Raw genomic sequence first — 24,361 nt, forward strand, 5'->3', positions numbered from 1 at the left:
TTTTCTAGAGACTGATAGAAGACCTGAAAGTGAACACATGACACAATATGGTTGGATGCTTTCGAAATGTGTCAAATTTGATCTACCTAATTGAACCATTTATTGAATGTATTTTGAAGTAAATAAATGCGACTGTATTTGGATAAATAAATGTTCATATGCCTGTAATACATGGTTTATTAACAATCTACTTTCTCCCATCTAACAAAAGCCATAGCCTGTTCAGAAAGACAAAACACAAATGGGACATGAACCACACTTGAGTGATCTTTAAAATAGATTTTATTTACCATTTGTAATGGCACAGTTTACGATATACAGCTGACATGACTAAGACAATTCAATGGATTTTGGCCCTAAGGTTCAAGAGACATGGTTAGATATATATGAGAAAGTACCAGTACTGTGTTCATTTCATTTGTGCTTTATTCTCCACTGTGATAGAATTGACATTGGCATAACATTGTGTCTTCTCTGCTGACATGTTGACACAGCAGCTTGTGCAGACCACTGTAAAGGCCTTATTTCAAAATGGAAGTTTGTATTGTTAAATATGTTATAAACACAAATTACTTGATTTAAAGTGCTGAAAAAAAAATGTGTAAAAACATGTTTATGAGTTAGAAATTCAAGATCTCCTCGGTGATCGTCGAAAACCAGAGTAGATAAATCACAGTTTTAGTACAGTAGAGGCCGAGTATCAGTTTTCAGAACTGGTAACGTATTCATTTCTTACATCCCATATATAGATGACTTACTACAACGATTTCTAAATGAGATGAAAAACAATGTCCAAAAAAGATGAATATTCATCTAATGTGTCCTTGAGTGTACATTTTTCACTACCTGCTTATATTAATTTTGAAGGAAAGATCTCACCAAATAATAATCCCAGTGCAAAAAGGGAAGAATAAAATAAGATTCTTACTCTGGATATGAGACATTTGGTTGAACCCATTCCTTATTGTCCAATTAGTTTATATTCTAAAACACTTCCCCAATACATTGATATTTTGATCTAATGTCATATTTATTGCAGTTACAATGTTACCGATTTTGGCGTTTGATTTCTGTAATCTTTTTTTTTGCCTTATATGCACATGTAAAATACTCCATCAAATCGAAAAGGCCAGTCTCTTTACACAACGGGATTTACAGTACAGTCGCTACATTGTAACCGGATGTCGCTGCAGTATAGTACCACGGTGTTGGCTTAATACTATTGGCATTATTACTACGTAAAATGGATTAATACTGTTATTATATACTTTCCCCAGCCGCCGTGTACCTCCAACAGAACATAGTGTAAAATGCACATTTCAAGTTTCAACCCAAGCTTTTGTTTGGCAATACTTTTGATATCAGCTGGCTTTTAGAACACGATAAAGGTAGTGTCACTGAACATGGATGATTCAATTGTGACAATAAAATATATATATTTTTTAGTAAAAAAAAAAAAAGATCTCTTAAAAGGTAGATTGTGTTTTGTTACATGACAAAATTGATAGTTACTGATTGATTAGAATTACATGACATCAATACTGACACTATCCTGATCTAAGAACAGTACTCAGTAGTAAGGTATCGACTACACACAAATACATATTACACTTAACATTGGCTACTTTTACTACAAGAAAAAAATCCTGCCTACCCCCAAATAAAAACAAATAAACACACAAACACCAGTTTTTACATGACTGTACAAGTATCTGATAGAGGAAGAGTTCGGTGGACAGCAGAGACCAAACGGTTGCAATAGCATGGTGGTTATCCTTAACTTACTAGCTACTGCAGCTAATAAATAAGAGGACTACAAGTCAACAGTTTAACAGTAACAGGAGAAAGAAGAAATAAAAGTCCTAGAGGACTCCCTGGAAGTATCCAGAGGCAACCTGACCTGAGCCGGCATGTCTAGAATAATCATACACCATTTCATTCTGTTATCAAATCCTGTCATCAGGGCCATTATATACTAACCCACCTTAGCTCAACCATTTACACCTGCTGTAAACTCCTTATTACCAAAATGATATGTATCCACAGTGTATAGAACACATCAGTCAAAACCATCATCATTATTAATATCCTGTGCTATTCCAGGACCACTCCTACTCTGCTTTAGAACAGGTTGATTCGTGTGGCCGTACTGTGCTTCTGTCAGCATCAAAGGAGAACACACTAGTCTGTTGTCATCTGAAGTAAAGCTTGAGTCTGTTGGGCTGCATCTAACCTACTGGTGTGCTTTTTGTGTTAGTTCAAATAACCAACGAATTTGGATACGTCCCAAATGGCACCCTATTCCCTTTATAGTGCACTACTTTTGACCAGAGCCCTAGTGCCCTACATAGTCAATAAGAGGCCAATTGGAACCAAATACTTTCACCACTAAGTAACAACCTACTCCCCTGAGTGTCTGGATAGCTAACTGTCATGACACTTTTAACACAGAGAAACTGAAGTAAAATAGAAGGAGAACAACTCAGTCATATATTCGACAGCAGAAACTGGATTTAAGCAGTCTGACAAAGATGTTGAATATTATATTCAGTGACGTACTGGTTAAAGAAGAAATAAAAAATCGGAAGTTTCACTAAAATGCGATGCTCTAGCACTTAAGCAGCTGCATTTCCAGACTACCTCCATCAGTGCAGGCCAGGCTAGGACCCAGTGGATTCACAATGTTACCAGACAGGTCTCTGCCTCAATACAACACAGATGCAACGCAACAGAGCGGAGACGAATGCATTGAATTGGATAGAGAAATGGGACTTCTTGACCATTGTCAATTCCAGCTATCTGTGCTAGCACAACCCCACAGCATCCTGCCACAAAGTGACTGAAATACATCTCCCTCCCACTCCAACCCCCTAAAATAAATCAATTACCAATAAAAATCAAGTCATGGATGAGGAATGGTAAACATTACTGTTATTTCTTAAGATACTGTAGCTTCTTTACAAAATAAACATGTCTTCCTTATAATTATTTACTATGTTACTTTACAATAATGAAAGATAAAGTAAGATAATTCTATTGACAGAACGATACAACTACATATAAACTACATAATTCAGTAACTGATTATTATTTTTTTTTATCTTGTGGAGACAAACTCCATCTCCAGGCCAACCAATGGCTTCTCTCCTTCCTGTTTCCACATCCAATCACATCACTACTTGGCTCAGAGCTTTAAAACGCCTGTAAATACACATATTTTCCTCTGCAAAGACACCTGCTGATGCAAGTCTCTCAGTTTTGAAAAAGTTAACAAAGACACATACTCCAGCTTTGCCACCGAGATATTAAAGTTCATGCATGTTTAACATGTTTTTGGTAACATGCCTTGTTGGAGCAAATCCTACTTGTGAGTAACAGAGGCTATGACGCAACACCACTGTGTCCTCCCTCCTTGATATGCTACAGATGTAGGACCTTCATTTGATCACTCTGTTGTGGCATGATTATTTTCCTGGTGTTAAAAAAACGGGTCAAATTAAGAGCCTACATCTGTAGCTGCTTCTGTCGTCAATTAAACGTTCCCTTCACAAGTGAGATGCCACATCTTGAGATGCATTTCCCACGGAAATACCTGGAAGACTAAAAGAGAGATGGCACTTTATTGTACTCAGTTGCATCCATCCACCCATTTGTTTTTGTGTGTGAACATGTTATGGTTGTCTTAGCTCCCTCTCTAATGTAAAGCCTACCATAATCAAATAAAATGTACTCAGGTATTGAACTTGGTCAGTAAGTAGTAAATCATTTTGGGACCCTGAGAATGGGCATGGGGAAATCATGGGCGTCAGTCAGGGTAGGTGTTCAGAAAGCTGGAGACCAACACTGTGTGTGTTTGGGGAGTTGGTGCTGTAATGTATGTTAGTTGTTTACAACATTGGAAGTAGAATGGCTTTACTGTGTTGTTCAAATAAAATATTTAGGAGTAGCTAAATAGCCACTGGCTTACTCCAATATGAGTTGTTCTGGGTAACCCTAAAGCAGCATACGTAACAGTCTGAGTAGTGGAGACTATCATGTATTAGAGGGTACTGAGAGCCTAAAGCTATACCGTAGAGAAAACAACAGAAGGGAAGGATCAGTCCCTAGAGTGGTGCCATGTGTCTACACTGACCAAAATAAAATTTGGTCTCCAGCTTTAAAACCGCCAGCACTGTCGCTAGAAAAGTTGCCAATTCCGAGTGGATTTCTTTACAGTGTGTATTTCTACTTCAACTCCTGCATAATATGAAGAAGAAAACAAATAACGTGTTTACAAGAAACTGCATTGTGAAATGATGTTGAAACAAGAAATACAATTCTTTTGGATGATGACCAATTTCTCTAGAGGTTAGAAATAATAAGCCCTTACAATATGTAAAGGTCTCCAGCGAGCGGGTTTTCCCCACAGTGCGGTGGGAAAGGGTGAGGGGTGGTTGGGAGGGGGCTGGAGCTAGCCCAGGGGGGCCTCTATGCGCTGGGGGTAGTGTTGTGTGCTGTGGAGCCGTTGCTGCCCTGGATGGTGAGGCTGATCTCATCCCTCTTCTCATCCTCCTTCTCCTTCAGCTCCTCTTTCAGGGGACGCACCTCCACTTCTGCCTCTGAGACTGGGGCGGCGTAGTGGCCTATCCGGTGCTCACTCAGGGCCGGGCCCCACTTTATGTCCGCCTTGCATGAATTCTTCAACCGCTGTAAGGGGTAAAGGTTCAGAGGTCAATGTGATGGGAGGGACACAGGTTTATTATTTATTGCTAATTAGAGGCAGGTAAAGTAGGTGAGAAAGTTCTGGAATAACATAACACAAAATCGGGTTCTCTTTTACTATCCTTCATTTCTTTCAGTTCAAAGACCTTCGGCAACATGTGCCATTCAACAGAAAAAACTAAAACACTTCCACCACTAGTGTGAACAACATCTGCTTCCAATACTAAAGACAGACAAAGCTCTAAACAGAGATCCTGTGGATTTTACCTCCAAAAATGTTGTTCCCTCAGACTTGGAGATCTTGTAGAGAGCATAGATGGGTATACATGTGACGGAGGACATGGCCATAAGGAAGCCGATGGCTAGGGACCAGCCAGGATACACGTAGTCATTGTAGGTGATGGGCTTGTACTGGATCACTGTGAAGATCAGGATGAACTGCAAATGCAAAGAGAGGAGAGGGGTCACCGGGGTCAAGTCATTTAATTTAACAGAATATACCCTATTTCAATCCTCATACAGTACATATCTTCATCGATCACTTGTGTGTGTCTCATGGTATTCTGGCAGGTTTTTTGCATGACAGGTGTTGTTGAGCAACACAGATTAGCGAGGATTAGACAAGTGGAATGAAATGCAGAGCAGGTCAAGCCTCTAAAACATGTCAACAAGGAGGCACTGGGTGGTAGCTACTATCTTACAGATATGATGATGGGCGACACAAATCTCCAGCAGACCCGGAAGAAGATGGGAGGGGGGAAGCCCAGCATCATCTCAACGTCCTTGAAGTATTTCTTGTGTCCTGAACACAAACAGTACAGCATGTTGTCAGTCATTCCATTCCAGTCAGTTGGATCAGCTTTCACCAAGAGCGTTGGCAGAGCATTGTGGACGATAGGCATTTATAATCGAGGAAAGACAGTTGGACTCACCATAGACGTACATGATGCAGATGCACATGATGCAGGAGATGATAACCAGAGAGAAACTAGCAGCGTAGTTATCCATGAGCAGTAGCCAGTAGATCCCAGCCTAGATACATGAGAGCACAGGTAGAGAACGCAACATCAGTATACATCCTGAATATTTGTGCCTGGATAATTAAGTGTGTGTTTATGTGTGTGTACACATGCATGTGTATGTTTGTGTGTATGGGTGTATGTGTGTGTGTGTGTGTGTGTGTGTGTAAACATCTCCAGTCCATTACCTGTGTGGTGAGCGGCACCCCCAACAGGAAGCCCACTATAGCCACTCCTCCTGTGACCACCGTTTTGTTCCTAATGATCCAGTCAGTACCGATCTCATCCACGATGGCCGTTACCAGGGTCTCCAGCAGGCAGAACTGCACACCGGAACACACACTGACAGGTCAACACTCAGCAGTGACTATGCATAGATAATAAACAGCGATTAGCAGCAGTGTACAAAAGGGAGGGGGGTCAATGTAAATTATCCGGTGGCGATATTATTAATTGTTCAGCAGTCTTATGGCTTGGGGTAGAAGCTGTTGAGGAGCCTTTTGATCCTAGACATGCATGCAATGATGTCAGAGAGAATAAACAGTGTTACCCTATTCCATACATAGTCCATACTACTTTTGACCAGAGCCAAACGGTAATAGGGTGCCATTTGGGACAAAGCAAGGACATCATGGTAGTTGACAGACTCACCTGAGTCCCCAGGCCCAGCAGGATGAGCATGAAGAAGAAGAGCAGGGACCAGAGGGGGGAGATGGGCAGCAGAGTGAGGGCCTCTGGGTAGGCCACGAAGGCCAGGCCGGGGCCGTGGTCGGCAACCTCAGATACATCCACGTTCAGGTGGTGGGCCATGAAGCCCAGGATGGAGAAGATGACGAAGCCTGCATACACGCTGGTTGCACAGTTGGTGATGCTGATGATGATGCTGTCCCTGTATGGGTAACCAATCAAAGGAGAGAAAACAGGAAGAGAAGGTTATTAGTATATTACATTAACCAGCATTAAGTTGTATCGGTCCACTAAGATGCAATCGGTGCTTTTCACCCTCATACATACAGTGGGGCAAAAAAGTATTTAGTTAGCCACCAATTGTGCAAGTTCTCCCACTTAAAAAGATGAGAGAGGCCTGTAATTTTCATCATAGGTACACTTCAACTATGACAGACAAAATGAGGAAAAAAATCCAGAAAATCACATTGTAGGATTTTTAATGAATTTATTTGCAAATTATGGTGGAAAATAAGTATTTGGTCACCTACAAACATGCAAGATTTCTGGCTCTCACAGACCTGTAACTTCTTCTTTACGAGGCTCTTCTGTCCTCCACTCGTTACCTTTATTAATGGCACCTGTTTGAACTTGTTATCAGTATAAAAGACACCTGTCCACAACCTCAAACAGTCACACTCCAAGCTCCACTATGGCCAAGACCAAAGAGCTGTCAAAGGACACCAGAAACAAAATTGTAGACCTGCACCAGGCTGGGAAGACTGAATCTGCAATAGGTAAGCAGCTTGGTTTGAAGAAATCAACTGTGGGAGCAATTATTAGGAAATGGAAGACATACAAGACCACTGATAATCTCCCTCGATCTGGGGCTCCACGCAAGATCTCACCCCGTGGGGTCAAAATGATCACCAGAACGGTCAAAAATCCCAGAACCACACGGGGGGACCCCTGCAGAGAGCTGGGACTGCCTACCATCAGTAACACACTACGCCACCAGGGACTCAAATCCTGCTAGAGAAGCATACAGGTCCAGGCCCGTCTGAAGTTTGCTAGAGAGCATTTGATGATCCAGAAGAAGATTGGGAGAATATCATATGGTCAGATGAAACCAAAATATAACTTTTTGGTAAAAACTCAACTCGTCGTGTTTGGAGGACAAAGAATGCTGAGTTGCATCCAAAGAACACCATACCTACTGTGAAGCATGGGGGTGGAAACATCATGCTTTGGGGCTGTTTTTCTGCAAAGGGACCAGGACGACTGATCCGTGTAAAGGAAAGAATTAATGGGGCCATGTATCGTGAGATTTTGAGTGAAAACCTCCTTCCATCAGCAAGGGCATTGAAGATGAAACGTGGCTGGGTCTTTCAGCATGATCCCAAACACACCGCCCGGGCAACGAAGAAGTGGCTTCGCAAGAAGCAATTCAAGGTCCTGGAGTGGCCTAGCCAGTCTCCAGATCTCAACCCCATAGAAAATCTTTGGAGGGAGTTGAAAGTCTGTGTTGCCCAGCAACAGCCCCAAAACATCACTGCTCTAGAGGAGATCTGCATGGAGGAATGGGCCAAAATACCAGCAACAGTGTGTGAAAACCTTGTGAAGACTTACAGAAAACGTGTGACCTCTGTCATTGCCAACAAAGGGTATATAACAAAGTATTGAGATAAACTTTTGTTATTGACCAAATACTTATTTTCCACCATAATTTGCAAATAAATTCATTAAAAATCCTACAATGTGATTTTCTGGATTTTTTTTCACATTTTGTCTGGCATAGTTGAAGTGTACCCATGATGAAAATTACAGGCCTCTCTCATCTTTTTAAGTGGGAGAACTTGCACAATTGGTGGCTGACTAAATGCTTTTCCCCCCCACTGTATTTCCAGTTCAAATTCATATTAAACAGTCTACATCTTAATTGCATAATAGCAAATAGTGATAAATACTGAAGAGAGAGAAAGAGATGTGAGAAATATGTTTCCTGCTTACAGCTGGTGGGTTTGTTAGTTACAGTACTTACTACTCTATCATTGATTTGCAGTCCATTTTAAAGTATGGGTGGCGACCCACTTCCTGTTAATGGTGGGTCGCGACGTGTCAGAGTAAATGTATAATTATTTCATGAATTACTGGAATTGATTTGGTCAAGTGCACCTGAGCTCTCTGTTCAGTGGGCTCTCTGCTTAGCAGCGGTCTCTGCTCAGTTTAGCAGCTGGCAGAGTGGGAGAGGGAGATGCCAGTGTGCTTTGCGATGTACCAGATATTTTTTCTGCAATCTTCTTGAAGATCACTCCGCGACCCACACGCTGCAGCGCTGTTGTTCAGCAGCAGATGCGCCGTTAGTATGGGATCAATATCATGCCAAATGTATTCACAAATGTAACTCACCAATCCACAAATGTAAATCAAAGTGATTTACCTTTGTGGAAAGTGATTTACATTTGTGGATTGGTGATTTACATTTGTGAATACATTTGGCATGATATTGATCCCATATGTCAGCCAGTGACCACTGACCCTCACCGCTGGCATCAAATGGACTGACTGAGCTCAATAGTCATGGAACGCAAAAACAGCGATGAGTTTCTCTCTCTTTCATACAAACTTTGAGAAATAACTAGGAGCGCCCACAATATGTTTTGTACAGGGAAGTGTTGAGTAATAAGACTCTCAAAACAAACAAATGACTAAAACGACACGTCCTGACCAAACATCCACAGCATGACGGTAAACCCAGGGAGTTCTTTCAGAACAGGGCAGAATGCTTCAGGAAACTGTGCTTCGACAATGGAAAAGTAAGTCAACCAGCAAGGCATTGTTGTCATTTTATAACAGGTGATGATAAGCAGAAATAAGAAAGTAACGTTACTATCTCTCATAGTAGTAGATGTGAGTTTCTCTTTCAAATAATCCCCTGGCCTTATACACAGCTAATGGCTAACGTTAGCCAAAGCAAGCTAGCTAGCTATTATTGATAGTGATACCCCTAAATACAGGTGAAGATGCAAAATGATCGGGCCTACTGTACATCTTCCTGTAGAAATGATCAGGCCTACTGTACATCTTACTGTAGAAATGATCAGGCCTACTGTACATCTTACTGTAGAAATGATCGGGCCTACTGTACATCTTCCTGTAGAAATGATCGGGCCTACTGTACATCTTACTGTAGAAATGATCGGGCCTACTGTACATTTTACTGTAGAAATGATTGGGCCTACTGTACATCTTACTGTAGAAATGATTGGGCCTACTGTACATCTTACTGTAGAAATGATCGGGCCTACTGTACATCTTACTGTAGAAATGATCAGGCCTATTGTACATCTTACTGTAGAAATGATCAGGCCTACTGTACATCTTACTGTAGAAAGTCCAGGTTGGAACTGTCGGTGTTAAAATACAATAAATATGTTTTATTCTGAACTGGAATAAACTGATTGAAGCAAGACACTTTTTGGGACAAACACACACTGTTCTGGATTCCTTATATACAGCAGGAAGCAGTCTCCTGTCTGACTGAGAAAGCAGTAGATGTTCTAAACCAGTTTGGCACCACATACCTATGTCAGTCAGGGTTCTCAACTCTGGCACACTTAAAAAAAAAGAACATAAACAGTCTCAATGCAGAGCATGACCTCAGTGTTGCACTGTCAAAAATTGAGCCCAGAATAGACATGCTTGTTGAAAACTTCAGCCTGCTACACACCTCTCATTAGGACTGTGTGTGTGTTCTGGTCTACATCTGTGTGATGTGATCAATCCGTTTATTCCAGTTCAGAATGAAAATGATTTATTGTATTTTAACTGCAACAGTTCCAACCTAGACAGATATGTAAGAGTGTTTTTAATGGGAAAAATAAACATGAATAGCTATTTATATGGGTAATTAATTTAATTGTTATTTGTTTATGTCTGTATTACATTTGTTTTAGGCATAAGGGCAATGAAATGTACTGATATGTATTTATAGTTGCATATTTGCCTAAGCTTGGGTCCCAGGAAAACACTGCATTTCTAATTTGGGTCCCAGGCTGAAAGAGTTTAAGAATCCCTGATTTATAGTATACTGTCCATCACTTCTGCCCTTCAACCACATGGTGGTGTTATAGAGAAGAGAAAACCTCTTCCAGTTTCCAGGAGAGTTTTGAGTTGGACTACAAAGTTAACAATGCAACCGCAGGCGTAACAGCAGTCAATTTTTTTGGTCTCCTTCACTCTCAGTGTGATGCCTCTGTCCTCCACCTACAGTACAGTGGTATGCAGTACACACCATACACACCATACTCCATACACACCATCACACCACACACACCATACACCACCATACACCATCACACCATACTCCATACACACCATCACACCATACACCATCACACCATACTCCATACACCACACACCATCACACCATACACACCATACACCACACACCATACTCCATACATACTATACACCATACTCCATACACACCATCACACCATACACCACACACCATACTCCATACACCATCACTCCATACACACCATCACACCATACTCCATACACACCATCACACCATACACCATACACACCATCACACCACACACCATACACACCATACACCACACACCATCACACCATACTCCATACACCACACACCATCACACCATACTCCATCAATTCTTGCAATTTGTAGCTGCCCTCCTCTATTCTGCACAATTTCTCTGCTGACACTGTAGCGTGATCGCACAGAGAGGCAACAAAGACCCCTCCTGATTCACTCCAACTGAGCCCGAAGAACTGCAATAGTGTAACCGCTTACACAACTCCAGGGATTTGTCTGCCATTGTAATTCTTGGGCAGGCCGCCAAAGCATTTTTTCGATTGCCTAAATCCAAACAGTTAAAAAAAATAAAAAACATGGGATGAAAAACGCTTGAAATGTAAACTTAAATGACTAAAACAGATATAAAGTTTGGATAAACTATAATGGACCTATATATTTATAAATAATATAATCTTTGAGAACTAACAATAACCAAAATAAAAGCTAGACAGTCAGAGAGAAAAGAAAATTCCAAAAACAATAAATTTAGCAGTATTCATTTTGCTATCATGTGTGAGCAAAAGAACACAGCATTAGCCATGGCAAAATGCATAAAATCCCAGGAAATTTGCTTTAAAACTCAGCTCTATGGAGAAATGTGTATCATTGCAGGAATTTGGCTTAAAAATGCTCAAATTTCTCTACACCACCAAGACGGTGGCCTCTAAAATGTAAAAAAAAAAATGTAATTGCCACACCCTCTGCCACGCCCCCTGCTACACACACCACCTAAGCCCCTTTTTGACACAGAAAAAGACCTGAACTCTGACAGGATATGCGTCCCAAATGGTACCTTAGTCCCTTTATAGTGCACTACTTCTGACCAGGACCCAATAGGATGCCATTTGGGATTTATTTGGTAGTAAAGTGGAGAGTTTAGGGGGGAACAGGGAGGGGAGAGGAAGAGTAGAGTACCTGTAGCAGTTGTTGTGGAACTTGTTGTAGGAGGCCATAGTGATGAGCCCTCCCCATGCACAGCCCAGAGAGTAGAAGATCTGAGAGGCAGCGTCTCCCCACACCTGGACAGACGGACAAACATGTGTCAGTACAACCACTGAAGAACAACCTTATTTAATATCTGAGGCATATTACATCTGATCAAACTGTCTCTTTCAACAGCTGTGTTATGAGAAAGCCAATGAACCTACGCTATGAAGAGCTACAGAGCTATTATACGAGTAATAAACAGTAACTGTTTACAACTCATATAAAGTAGTACTTCACTACAGTAATGCCAATGAATTCCAGGACTTATAACTATGTTATTTCTATATGATTAACCACACCTTAGCGTCAAGGATCTTATGCCACTGTGGGGTTAGGTAGTACTTGATTCCGGTGACAGCTCCCTCCAGGGTGATGCCTCTGATAAACAGGATGGTCAGCACCACGTAGGGGAACGTCGCTGTGAAGTACACCACCTGGGGACCATCGAGAGGAGAAGAACGAGTGAGAAAATTCCCGAATGTGTGTCAATTATGCACTATGACCAGGAGTTATTCCAGACTGTAGACTAAGTTATTTGACCAGGAAAAACTACTGGCCCAAACAATGACATTTGGAGGTGAGAGAGAGAGCGAGAGAGCAAGAAAGAGAGAGAGAGAGAGAGAGAGAGAGAGAGAGAAAGGGAGAGAGAGAGAAAGGGAAAGAGAGAGAGAAAGGGAGAGAGAGAGAGAGAGAGAGAGACAGAGAAAGGGAGAGAGAGAGAGAGAAAGGGAGAGAGAGAGAAAGAGAGAGAGATATAGAGGGAGAGAGAGAGATAGAGAGGGAGAGAGAGAGAAAGGGAGAGAGAGAGAGAGAGAGAGAGCGAGAGAGATAGAAAGAAAGACACCTCACCTTTCCTGAAGACTTGACTCCTCTGATGAGACAGAGGAAGACCACCACCCAGGACACGGCCAGACATCCCAGAATAGGGAGACGGACTTCCCCGAAATTCCCGATGTCGTCTGAGATCTTCAGCACATAGTGTCTGTGGGGAAGAGAAAAATGTATCACCGTGTCTATTCACAACAACAACGTCTGGATGGAGAAACGTGGAATATATAGTTAGTGCCGCAGGGACAAATAATGTCTTTACGTTAATTCCTGAAAGATAGAGAAGAAGCATTGTTCGGATGTACCCTGGCATTACAATGAGCGAAGCCAAATATTTCAATGCAGCAGCAGCTCGACCAAAAACCACTTGGTGCCAAGACAATGGATTATCTTTACTGACAGTTGACGGGAACAACAACTCCTTTCATGATATACTGACAGACAGCACCACCCGGACAGAAGGCTAAGCACAAAACATTTAGAAAGTCATTAACCAACCACACTGTTTCCTTTGAATGGGTCCTATTCTCAATGCTAGGGGCATAGAACAGCTACACTACTCCCCATGTAGTAAGAATCCAGATAATATTATTTTCTAGGAAAATATACTAAACATCTAATGGTGTGTACCTCAGACAGTGAACAATGAGTAATGCTTGGTGAAGGCTGGATGATTCATCGTAGGCCCGGATTAGCAAGGCAAACATGCCTGCCTGCTTGTTTTTTTTTTTGACTGGTCTTGTTCAAATCAACTGAAGTATCTAGCATCTCAAACATTCCTTTACAGAGATACACAAACCCTCTTTTGTTAACCCATAGTCAAACATACTTTGTGTCAAAACACGTTGGGTGCTGCTTTACTGAACATACATGTATCTAGGAGTAATAGTGTGTATTAACCCTTGCAGTCTCTTTAATCTAGTACACCTGAGTCAGAGTCAGCCATGCCCACACCTTCCCACTCAGGTACTGTAGGGTTGAAAAATGATGGTAACTCCTCAAATTCCCAGGTTTTATAGAAATCCCAGTTGGAAATTCCTGGAATCAGAAAGGAATAAGCAGGAAATCTGGAATTCTCCGTCCAGGGCTTCTGGAAAACCTGGGAATTTTTCAACTCCACACTCAGGCCTTACTTCCAGCACTCAACAGATCTAGAATAGGCCGGGACGATACCAGAATACAGAAAATATTGCGATACAGGTATCGTCACAGCCCTAATCTAGAACAAGATCTTTTGGGATTCAAATAAAGATTGATAACTGACTCCGGGTCCGGGTTAGGCCTTACTTCCAGTACTCCTCGCTGGGGCTGGTCCTCTTGGTCTTATTGACCACCTCCACGGCGACCTCAGCGGCCCCGGTGACCAGGCTGCGGGTGACATTGGCCAGGGTGTTGTTGATGCCCGTGGGCGTCACCACGCCGTTGCAGGTGGGCGTGTTCCAGGGGTTGTTGCAGTAGGTCCACGGCAGCAGGTTGGTCATGGAGGAGAAGAAATAGTAGAAGGCGATGCAGATCACCACGTTGTAGTAGATACCGATGTAGGTGGACACCACCATCATCCCGTAGCCCACACCTGATGCAGGAGAGGGATTGAAACAACATTAGAATGATACCAGGAGCTGAAGAGGTGAATGGACTTCTCTGACTGAAGTAATGTTTTAAAAATAATGACATAATGACATTAATGACATTAAGCATTCCAAGCAGACAATAGATGTTGCCATTTATTTTCCACCTTTCAGTTTCCTAAGCATGAGATACAGTCAGTGATTAGTTGGACCAATAGCAATGACGTAATGCCAATCACCAATGGCAGCAGTGGTTGTTGGCTTGCCTTTGAACATGACTGACCAACGGCAGCAGTGGTTGTTGGCTTGCCTTTGAACATGACTGACTAACGGCAGCAGTGGTTGTTGGCTTGCCTTTTAACATGATTGACCAACGGCAGCAGTGGTTGTTGGCTTGCCTTTGAACATGACTGACCAACGGCAGCAGTGGTTGTTGGCTTGCCTTTGAACATGACTGACCAACGGCAGCAGTGGTTGTTAACTGGCTCACCTTTGAACATGGGACTGATCCTCCAGACCCCCAGGCATCCCTGGCTGGCGAACTGTCCGAAGGAGAGCTCCAGGAAGAACAGAGGGATCCCACAGAACACCAGCATTATGAAGTAGGGGAACATGAAGGCTCCTGTTAAACAACAATAACATGTGGGTCAGGTCAACAGTTAGTCAAGCCAAAACATTTGTATGAAATCCACTAGAATCCAGATTTGTGTTATTTGAATCTTTAAACTTGTACTTATTGCAAGTATGCATATGTTAATTACTGCTCACAACCAATGGCTTACCTAATGGTCATTCAAATGAAAAATAAATCAATATACAGAAATTGGTATTCCGTGCTGTGACTATATCCTATTTATGCTACTTAATGCTCGGGGAGTGAGTGCGTGGATGGATTGTAAGGTCATGTTTGTGTCTAGAATATAATAATTTTTCATACATATAAAAGTTGTCATCCCCAGACATGGGCAATATCATATTTTTGCTATGCAATGCTCAGTGAATGAGCAGTCAAATGTTAAGGTCATGTTTGTGTCTAGAATAGAAAAATTGCCTAGCTCATATAGAAAAGTTGGCATCCCATGGCAATATCCTATTTCTGCAGCGTAATGCAGTGAGGGGTCAGATTGGAAGGAGAGATGTTTATGTCTATGCCAGCCAGAAGAGGTGAATGAGGTGAGGAAGCATCAAACAGAGGGTGATGCTAAGCCAGGCAGCAATCCTCTGTCTGCTTGACTGGTTTAACGTGGGGGCCACTGGGGCCAATGGGTCTGGGGAATAACCTGTCCTCTGGGACTGTAGTCTGAAATCATGTGTTAGAGGAAAGACTGGAGATTGAGGAGCAGGCTGTCTGCGACACAAATAGCTTCCTATTCCCTATAGTGCACAACTTTTGACCAGAGCATTCTTTTTTACCTATGAGCCTTGGTCAAAAGTAGTGCACAATATTGGGAATAGGGTGCCTTTTGGGACGTAGCCCAGGCCTCAGCAAGCTGATAGTCTACTGTGGTGTTATTACTGCAGAGCCTTGAGCTACACCAGTCCCCTTGGCTCTATACTCAGCTATGTCATTGTGTGACCTAATGCACAGGCTACTGCATCTGTGTGCCCTTCTATGGCGATCCCCGAACACAAAATGTATAGAAGACTAAAGACAACTGTAGGAGTGAAAACATTTGAATTGAGGGGGAATGAAGCCAAGAATGACTTGGATCCATTTGACACAATGTGAGGACCGTAAACTTAAACTTGACAACCTGCTACTTTGATTGCTTTTTAAAACACTGCAAAATGTATTGTGGATAAACTAGAATGTATTGCTGTCATTACTACTATATAATCAGTGTGTTGTGAGTGTGAAGACGTACCTCCTCCATTTCTGTAGCAGAGGTAGGGGAACCTCCATACATTTCCCAAGCCCACAGCATAGCCCACGCTGGTGAGGATAAACTCTATCTGGTTCCCCCAGTTCCCTCTCCTGGAGTTCTTATCTGTCTTCACGGGTTCCCCTGGAACAGCTCCATTCTAGAACACAAAGAGAGAAGAAAGTTAGAGATGTTAAGGGAGACCTGTATTTAGTCTACCTCCAGGCTGGAGTGAGTAGGCGATTCACTCAATGAGACACAACTCAAGGAATAAGCCTGTCGGTCAACTACCTACATTTAGCTGAATGTACAGGTCCGAGGTGCACTTTGCACCAATATTGAACACAAACCAGTGTGAAATAGGCTACTGTACTAGTGAATAGTGCTGCAGTGTAGATGCCCAACACCAAAAGGTCTTGGCGGCATGTCCAGTAATGAGGCTAACACTGCGGATGGCAAAATGCACAAATGATTTAATTCTAGAGTACTTCTTCCCTTTTGTCCAGTTACAGGCCTAGTTCTACATTGCATGTTAGAACTCTGTAGTCGAGGTGGGCGCATTGGTGCAAACGTGATTTAAACTGAAATTGTTGTTGTGTCCAAAATCAACATTTGGTCTTGTCGTCCTGATTTGCAGTTTCTTCCCTCCATCTGTTGGTGTCAGATGGTCCTCGTGCTGACCTGACCTCCTCACTAACCCCAAAAGTTCACTACTGAGACTGCTACGTTCATCTGACTAACTAACTCACACAGCCAGAGCAACACATGTTTCCTCCCATGACACCACAGAACCATTAATAACTATTCAACAAGTTATAGTTTCAATACAACTCATTCAGGTAAATGTTATACTACCTTAATCATACACGTGACAAAGGTTTGGATTGCTGTGGGTTTTTGGTTTTGGTGTCTCCTGGAGTGCACTGTTGGATATTATGTGCAGTCAGAGGGATATGAAAAGCTAAGTACACACGCAAGCACGAGGAACAAAAACACACACACGCGGTCTAACGGCACCATCTGAGCTCCCCGGGCCATTGCTCCCAGCAGAGACGGCTTCACGCAGGCAAACAACTTATTCATCATCAAAAGACAAACAAAACAACTGAAAAATCCCATATTTTCGTGATTGCCCCCTAGTGATGTTTGGAGTCTAGTTGCACCCAAATGTTACATTTAAAACAAAGTTAACCTTTTTCACAAGAATCCCCAACCCCTCTGTGTTGAATTGTAAACGAAAGAGGGGATAAATAATACAATATCACCAAACAAAACTCTTGCATATCAATAACATTATTACAGCCAAAATGTCCTGGCTGGCCATTGAGTTTGTGAGATGTGCGCACCTGTGCGCGGGAAAGTGTGTGTGGAGGCTGCTCTCCTCAGTGTGATGCCTGTGTGCGTGTGGTGTGTGTTTTAACTGCTGAGTGTCTGAAGGGGGAGCACACCTGCTCAGTGCGAGGCGAGGGCAGGGCAGCTGTACAGCTGATAGGGCCCAGGGTGGAATGAGAGTCTAGCCAACCCACACAACACAACATGGCAGACAGAATGGGTTGCTACATGTTGCCTGCTGACCGGCTGGCCTCCTACCTCCAGCTCTCCCACCTGTGAGAAGCCAAGTCTGTCAACACATGATGCAACTCATAAACTCAGCAAAAAAAGAAACATCCTCTCACTGTCAACTGCGTTTATTTTCAGCAAACTTAACATGTATAAATATTTGTATGAACATAACAATATTCAACAACTGAGACATAAACTGAACAAACTGTTCGTTCCACAGACATGTAACTAACATAAATGGAATAATGTGTCCCTGAACAAAGGGGGGGTCAAAATCAAAAGTAACAGTCAGTATCTGGTGTGGCCACCAGCTGCATTAAGTACTGCAGTGCATCTCTTTCTCATGGACTGCACCAGATTTGCCAGTTATTGCTGTGAGATGTTACCCCACTCTTCCACCAAGGCATCTGCAAGTTCCTGGACATTTCTGGGGGGAATGGCCCTAGCCCTCACCCTCCGATCCAACAGGTCCCAGACGTGCTCAATGGGATTGAGATTCGGGCTCTTCGCTGGCCATGGCAGAACACTGACATTCCTGTCTTAAATGAAATCATGCACAGAACGAGCAGTATGGCTGGTGGCATTGTCATGCTTGAGGGTCATGTCAGGATGAGCCTGCAGGAAGGGTACCACATGAGGGAGGAGGATGTCTTCCCTGTAACGCACAGCATTGAGATTGCTTGCAATGACAACAAGCTCAGTCCGATGATGCTGTGACACATCAATCCAGACCATGACGGACTCTCCACCTCCAAAATCGATCCCACTCCAGAGTACAGGCCTCGGTGTAACGCTCATTCCTTCCACGATAAACGCAAATCCGACCATCACCCCTGGTGAGACAAAACCGCGACTCATCAGTGAAGACCACTTTTTGCCAGTCCTGTCTGGTCCAGCAACTGTGGGTTTGTGCCCATAGGTGACGTTGTTGCCGGTGATGTCTGGTGAGGACCTGCCTTACAACAGGCCTACAAGCCCTCAGTCCAGTCTGAGCACTGATGGAGGGATTGTGCGTTCCAGGTATAACTTGGGCAGTTGTTGTTGCCATCCTGTACCTGTCCCGCAAGTGTGATGTTCGGATGTACCGATCATGTGCAGGTGTTGTTACACATGGTCTGCCACTGCGAGGACGATCAGCTGTCCGTCCTGTCTCCCTGTAGCGCTGTCTTAGACGTCTCACAGTACGGACACTGCAATTTATTGCCCTGGCCACATGTGCAGTCCTCATGCCTCCTTGCAGCATGCCTAAAGCACGTTTACACAGATGAGCAGGGACCCTGGGCATCTTTCTTTTGGTGTTTTTCAGAGTCAGTAGAAAGGCCCCTTTAGTGTCCTAAGTTTTCGTAACTGTGACCTTAATTGGCTACCGTCTGTAAGCTGTTAGTGTATTAACGACCGTTCCACAGGTGCATGTTCATTAATTGTTTATGGTTCATTGAACAAGCATGGGAAACAGTATTTAAACCCTTTACAATGAAGATCTGTGAAGTTATTTTGATTTTTACGAATTATCTTTAAAGACAGGGTCCTGAAAAAGGGACATTTTTTTTTTGTTGCTGAGATTAGTTCACTCATAGTAACATACTCAGCACATAAAACATAAAAACGTTGACTTAAAATGCTCTACATAGGCTTATCCAAGCATTGATGCGACTTGATTCCATACATGAGGCATTATTTGTAAACTATAGAGATAACATTATAACTCCTGTCCACTTCACTATCTGTTCTGATTCCCTCTCCAGGCTGTCTCTCTGACCTGGCTATTAGGCTGTGTCCCAAATATCACCTTATTCTATACGCCCTATGGGGCCTGGTCAAAAGCAGAGCACTAAATAGGCAATGGGGTGACAGACCGCCCGATTCAGATCCACACACTCTCTGCCCTTTCCATCCCATCCACACCGCACGCCCAGCTGGGCCCATCTGCCTTTTACGTAAGCTGCACACATTCTCTTCTCTCGCTCTCTCTCTTCTTCTCTCTGAGGGGCCCTTCCAAATCAGTGGCCTCGGCCCCAGCCTTACTCCCAATGTCCTGCCTGGCCTGCCTCCTTCCAGCGCACTGCACACAGGTGCACCCCATGAGAGAGAGAGGGAAAGAATAGGGGGGGGGGGGCAGAGAGAGAGAGCGAGAAAGATATAGGGAGGGGGGAGAGGGACAGAGAAAGACAGACAGACTTGAATCGTGCAAGGAAGAGAGAAAGGGTGATTAAAGACGATTCACATTCAGTGCTAAGGCATGGGCAAATACAGTGCATTTAGAAAATATTCAGACCCCTTGACTTTTTTCACATTTTCTTATGTTATAGTCTTATTCTAAAATTGATTAAATTGTCTCCCCATCAATCTATGCACACTACCCCATAATGACAAAGGAAAAACAAGTTTAGATTTTTTTGTGCTAATTTATAAAAAATACAAATATCACATTTACATAAGTAAATAGGTGATTACAGCCTCAAGTCTTCTTGGGTATGATGTTACAAGCTTGGCACACCTGTATTTGGGGAGTTTCTCCCATTCTTCTCTGCAGATCCTCTCAAGCTCTGTCAGGTTGGATGGAGAGAGTCACTGCACAGCTATTTTCAGGTCTCTCCAGAGATGTTCGATCGGGTTCAAGTCCGGGCTCTGGCTGGGCCACTCAAGGACATTCAGAGACTTGTCCCGAAACCCACTCCTACATTGTCTTGGCTGTTATGCTTAGGGTCGTTGTCCTGTTAAAAGGGGAAGCTTCGCCTAGTCTGAGGTACTGAGCACTCTGGAGCAGGTTTTCATCAAGGATCTCTCTGTACTTTGCTCCATTCATCTTTCCCTTGATCCTGACTAGTCTCCCAGTCCTTACCGCTGAAAAACATCCCTACAGCATGATGCTGCCACCACCATGCTTCCCCGAAGGGATGGTGCCAGGTTTCCACCAGGCGTGACGCTTGGCATTCAGGCCAAAGAGTTCAATCTTGGTTTCATCAGACTAGAGAATCCTGTTTCTCATGGTCTGAGACTCCTTCAGGTGCCTTTTGGCAAACTCCAAGCAGGCTGTTGTGTGCCTTTTACTAAGGAGTGGCTTCCGTCTTGCCACTCCACCATAAAAGCCTGATTGGTGGAGTCCTGCTGAGATGGTTGTCCTTCTGGAAGCTTCTCATTTCTCCACAGAAGAACTCTGGAGCTCTGTCAGAGTGACCATCGGGTTCTTGGTCACCTCCCTGACCAAGGCCATTATCTCCTGATTGCTCAGTTTGGCCAGAAATAATATTTATGTTATACATTTTTTATACATTTGCTTTGTCATTATGGGGTATTGTGTGTAGATTGATGAGGAAAAACATTTATTTAATAAATTTTTGAATAAGGCTGTAACGTAACAAAATGTGGAAAAGGGGAATGGGTCTGAATACTTTCCGAATGCAGTGGAAATACACTCAGGTGATAGTTTTGAAATGACTACTGGGCTAGCTCTCAAATGAGTCGGTCTGATTATGGGTCATTTGGTGCTAACATTGCTTTTTGGGTTGTCATGCTAATACACAGTTATTTTCAGTTCTGCTGAAAGCAAATAAAAATATAGCCAAATTCATTTGATAAAACCTGCCTAGGTCTTGGTCCAAATAACTTCAACATGACTAAAACACGCACGGACCAATGCACTCTACCATTCCAGCTAATTTGATGGACAGTGGCACACACCTAACAAAGCATGGCCAATGACAGCTGTGACCCTGTCATGGTGATAGACATGCTCCATCTTCACTTGAGTGTAAACCCAACCTAGGGCCTGACCAGAGTCCCAGAGAAGCAGCTTGCTACTACAGTACACACAGTATAGTAGATGAGACCTGATTTGGATGCCATACTGCCAACAGGAAAAGACAGAATTGTGTCTGTTATTGTAAAGCTCCAGCCTACAAGGCCGGCTGGCGGCCCAGAGCTCCCTGGCATTTACTGACAACCCCTGCCTGCATCCTCACTAGGCATGCAACCATCACAAGTCATTATGTAGCCCACTTCGCTGCGATGAGCAGCAATATTCCCCAAAATTGGACTGTTTACTTGCCTGAGAGTGAGACATAACACGTTTTAACTAAACTTTGTTCGTTGTGCCAAGAACTATTTGAAGGACTGGCCTGAATGACTGAGTGATAGGCTATGAACTACAGTTTAAGGATACAACTAATTTTCATTTAATACAAGATCAGCAAGTGGCGGAAAAGGGGAAGAGAAGACTGAGAACGAAAACAAAACATAGCGTTTTACACTACTATGTATGAGAGATGTTTTAGCACTGCACAATTCCATGTTGCACTGTACATGGGGGGAGATTGTGCGTGTTCACTTATCATAGCTGAGTACACACATGCCTCGCACACACGCACACACACCAGAAGACCTTAACACACTTCTGCACATGTACCCCAGCACCTGATTCACACAGCTAGTTACCTCCTGTTCCACCACTATTATTGGGGACTGTAGACTGCTGACCATAACTGAATGAACAATACTGACAAACCATCAAATCTGCCTGTATGTACAGTGCATTCTGAAGATATTCAGACCCCTTGACTTTTTCAACATTATCTTACGTTACAGCCTTATTCTAAAATGGGTATAACAACAACAACAAAAATCCTCAATCTACACACAATACCCCATAAAAACAAAGCAAAAACAGGTTTTCATAATTTTTTGCTAATTTCTTAAAAATAAAAAATAAACAGAAATACCACATTTACATAAGTATTCAGACCCTTTACTCAGTGCTTTGTTGAAGCAACTTTGGCATCGATTACAGCCTTGAGTCTTCTTGGGTATGACGCTACAAGCTTGGCACACCTGTATCTGGGGAGTTTCTTCCATTCTTCTCTACAGATCATTTCAAGCTCTGTCAGGTTGGATGGGGTGCATTGCTACACAGCTATTTTCAGGTCTCTCCAGAGATGTTCGATCAGGTTCAAGTCCGGGCACGGGCTCGGCCACTCAAAGAGATTCAGAGACTTGTCCCGAAGCCACTCCTGCGCTGTCTTGGCTGTGTACTTAGGGTCGTTGTAATGTTGGAAGGTGAATCTTCGCCCCAGTCTGAGGTCCTGAGCGCTCTGGAGCATGTTTTCATCAAGGATCTCTCTGTACTTTTTCATCTTTCCATCGATCCTGACTAGTCTCCCAGTCCCTGCCGCTGAAAAACATACCCAAACCATGATGCTGCCACCACCATGCTTCACCATAGGGATAGCGCCAGGTTTCCCCCAGATGTGACACTTGGCATTGAGGCCAAAGAGTTCAATCTTGGTTTCATCAGAACAGAGAATCTTGTTTCTCATGGTTTGAGAGGCCTTTATAGTGGTGTAACGGATCGTAGTTGATCCATCCAACGATCCGTACGGATCACCGCCCACGGTTCGGCACGCATGTGAACTGCATAGTTTAACCATCATAGTGTGAAATACAGTTCTACTGCCGCTGTTACTTTTTAAAGTCATAATTCTCTAAATCTGGATGCAGAGTTGTAATGAAAAGATAAAGACAAGACAGATGTGTGCTGTGTTTTACTCTGAAGCCTGAAGGTTGATCTGATTATTTATTAAAAGCAGTTTTGTGTACTGTTCACGTGAATGGGGCCTGTTGAATCCCAACTAATCAATCCTGGATGCTCGGGATGCAAAAAGCAAAGAAGACTAAAGAGCAGTGACAGCCATGGCTAGCGGAGGAGCTGAAGAACTGGAAAAGCCTCCCGCTTCATTTAAGTCTCATGTATGGGAGCATTTTGGCTTCCCTGTCAAATATGGTGAAGGAAGAAGGGTGGTGGACAACACCATTATGGTGTGTAGGCATTGTGCCACAAGAAAGCCGTATGATCATGGAAATACATTGAGCGTGGCCACACATTTAAAGCGTCATCACCCTGGTGTGTCAGTGACGGGAGCCAACTCAACCAAGAATCAACAACTTCTCACCACGGCATTTAAGCAGCCCTTTGCTGCAGAATTAGCCCGGGCTGAAGCCATCACCAAATCTATTGGGATGTTTATCGTTGCAGACATGAGGCCATACTCTGTTGTGGGAAAAAAAGCGTTTAAACATATGTAGCAAGTGCTTGAGCCACGCTACAAAATCCCCTCGCACACCCACCTTCAGTATGAAGATCGTGCCAGATCTTTATGAACAGGAAAATATCAAAATTATCGACAAAGTATCCAAGGCATCCTCTGTTGCCCTCACCACATACGGGTGGACCTCCTGGGCAACGGAAAGCTACATGACTGTGACTGCTCACTACACCACATACGGGTGGACCTCCAGGGTAACAGAAAGCTACGTGACTGTGACTGCTCACTACACCACAGAGGAGTGGACCTCCAGGGCAACGGAAAGCTACGTGACTGTGACTGCTCACAACACCACATACGGGTGGACCTCCAGGGTAACAGAAAGCTACGTGACTGTGACTGCTCACTACACCACATACGGGTGGACCTCCAGGGCAACGGAAAGCTACGTGACTGGCTGCTCACTACACCACAGAGGAGTGGACCTCCAGGGCAACGGAAAGCTACGTGACTGGCTGCTCAC

At 43.3% G+C, this 24,361-nt stretch overlaps 1 protein-coding gene across 3 annotated transcripts in view; it reads right to left on the reverse strand.

Moving 5' to 3' along the window:
* Positions 1-264: 264 nt before the first annotated feature.
* The window catches only part of LOC139376080 (sodium- and chloride-dependent glycine transporter 1-like), an 87,508-nt gene continuing 63,411 nt past the window's right edge, over positions 265-24,361 (reverse strand). For all 3 annotated transcript variants that reach the window (XM_071118240.1, XM_071118238.1, XM_071118241.1), the window contains 12 exons: positions 16,241-16,397; positions 14,866-14,997; positions 14,095-14,380; positions 12,829-12,961; positions 12,279-12,413; positions 11,908-12,011; positions 6,372-6,609; positions 5,909-6,043; positions 5,634-5,733; positions 5,403-5,503; positions 4,969-5,139; positions 265-4,686 (listed from right to left, as the gene is read on the reverse strand). In XM_071118240.1, the coding sequence (XP_070974341.1) occupies positions 4,468-4,686; positions 4,969-5,139; positions 5,403-5,503; positions 5,634-5,733; positions 5,909-6,043; positions 6,372-6,609; positions 11,908-12,011; positions 12,279-12,413; positions 12,829-12,961; positions 14,095-14,380; positions 14,866-14,997; positions 16,241-16,397 (1,911 nt within the window). In that variant the 3' untranslated portion in view covers positions 265-4,467. The remainder of the gene's footprint in view (positions 4,687-4,968; positions 5,140-5,402; positions 5,504-5,633; positions 5,734-5,908; positions 6,044-6,371; positions 6,610-11,907; positions 12,012-12,278; positions 12,414-12,828; positions 12,962-14,094; positions 14,381-14,865; positions 14,998-16,240; positions 16,398-24,361) is intronic.

Source organism: Oncorhynchus clarkii, chromosome 20, assembly GCF_045791955.1.
Source record: "Oncorhynchus clarkii lewisi isolate Uvic-CL-2024 chromosome 20, UVic_Ocla_1.0, whole genome shotgun sequence".
Classification (NCBI taxonomy): Eukaryota; Metazoa; Chordata; class Actinopteri; order Salmoniformes; family Salmonidae; genus Oncorhynchus; species Oncorhynchus clarkii.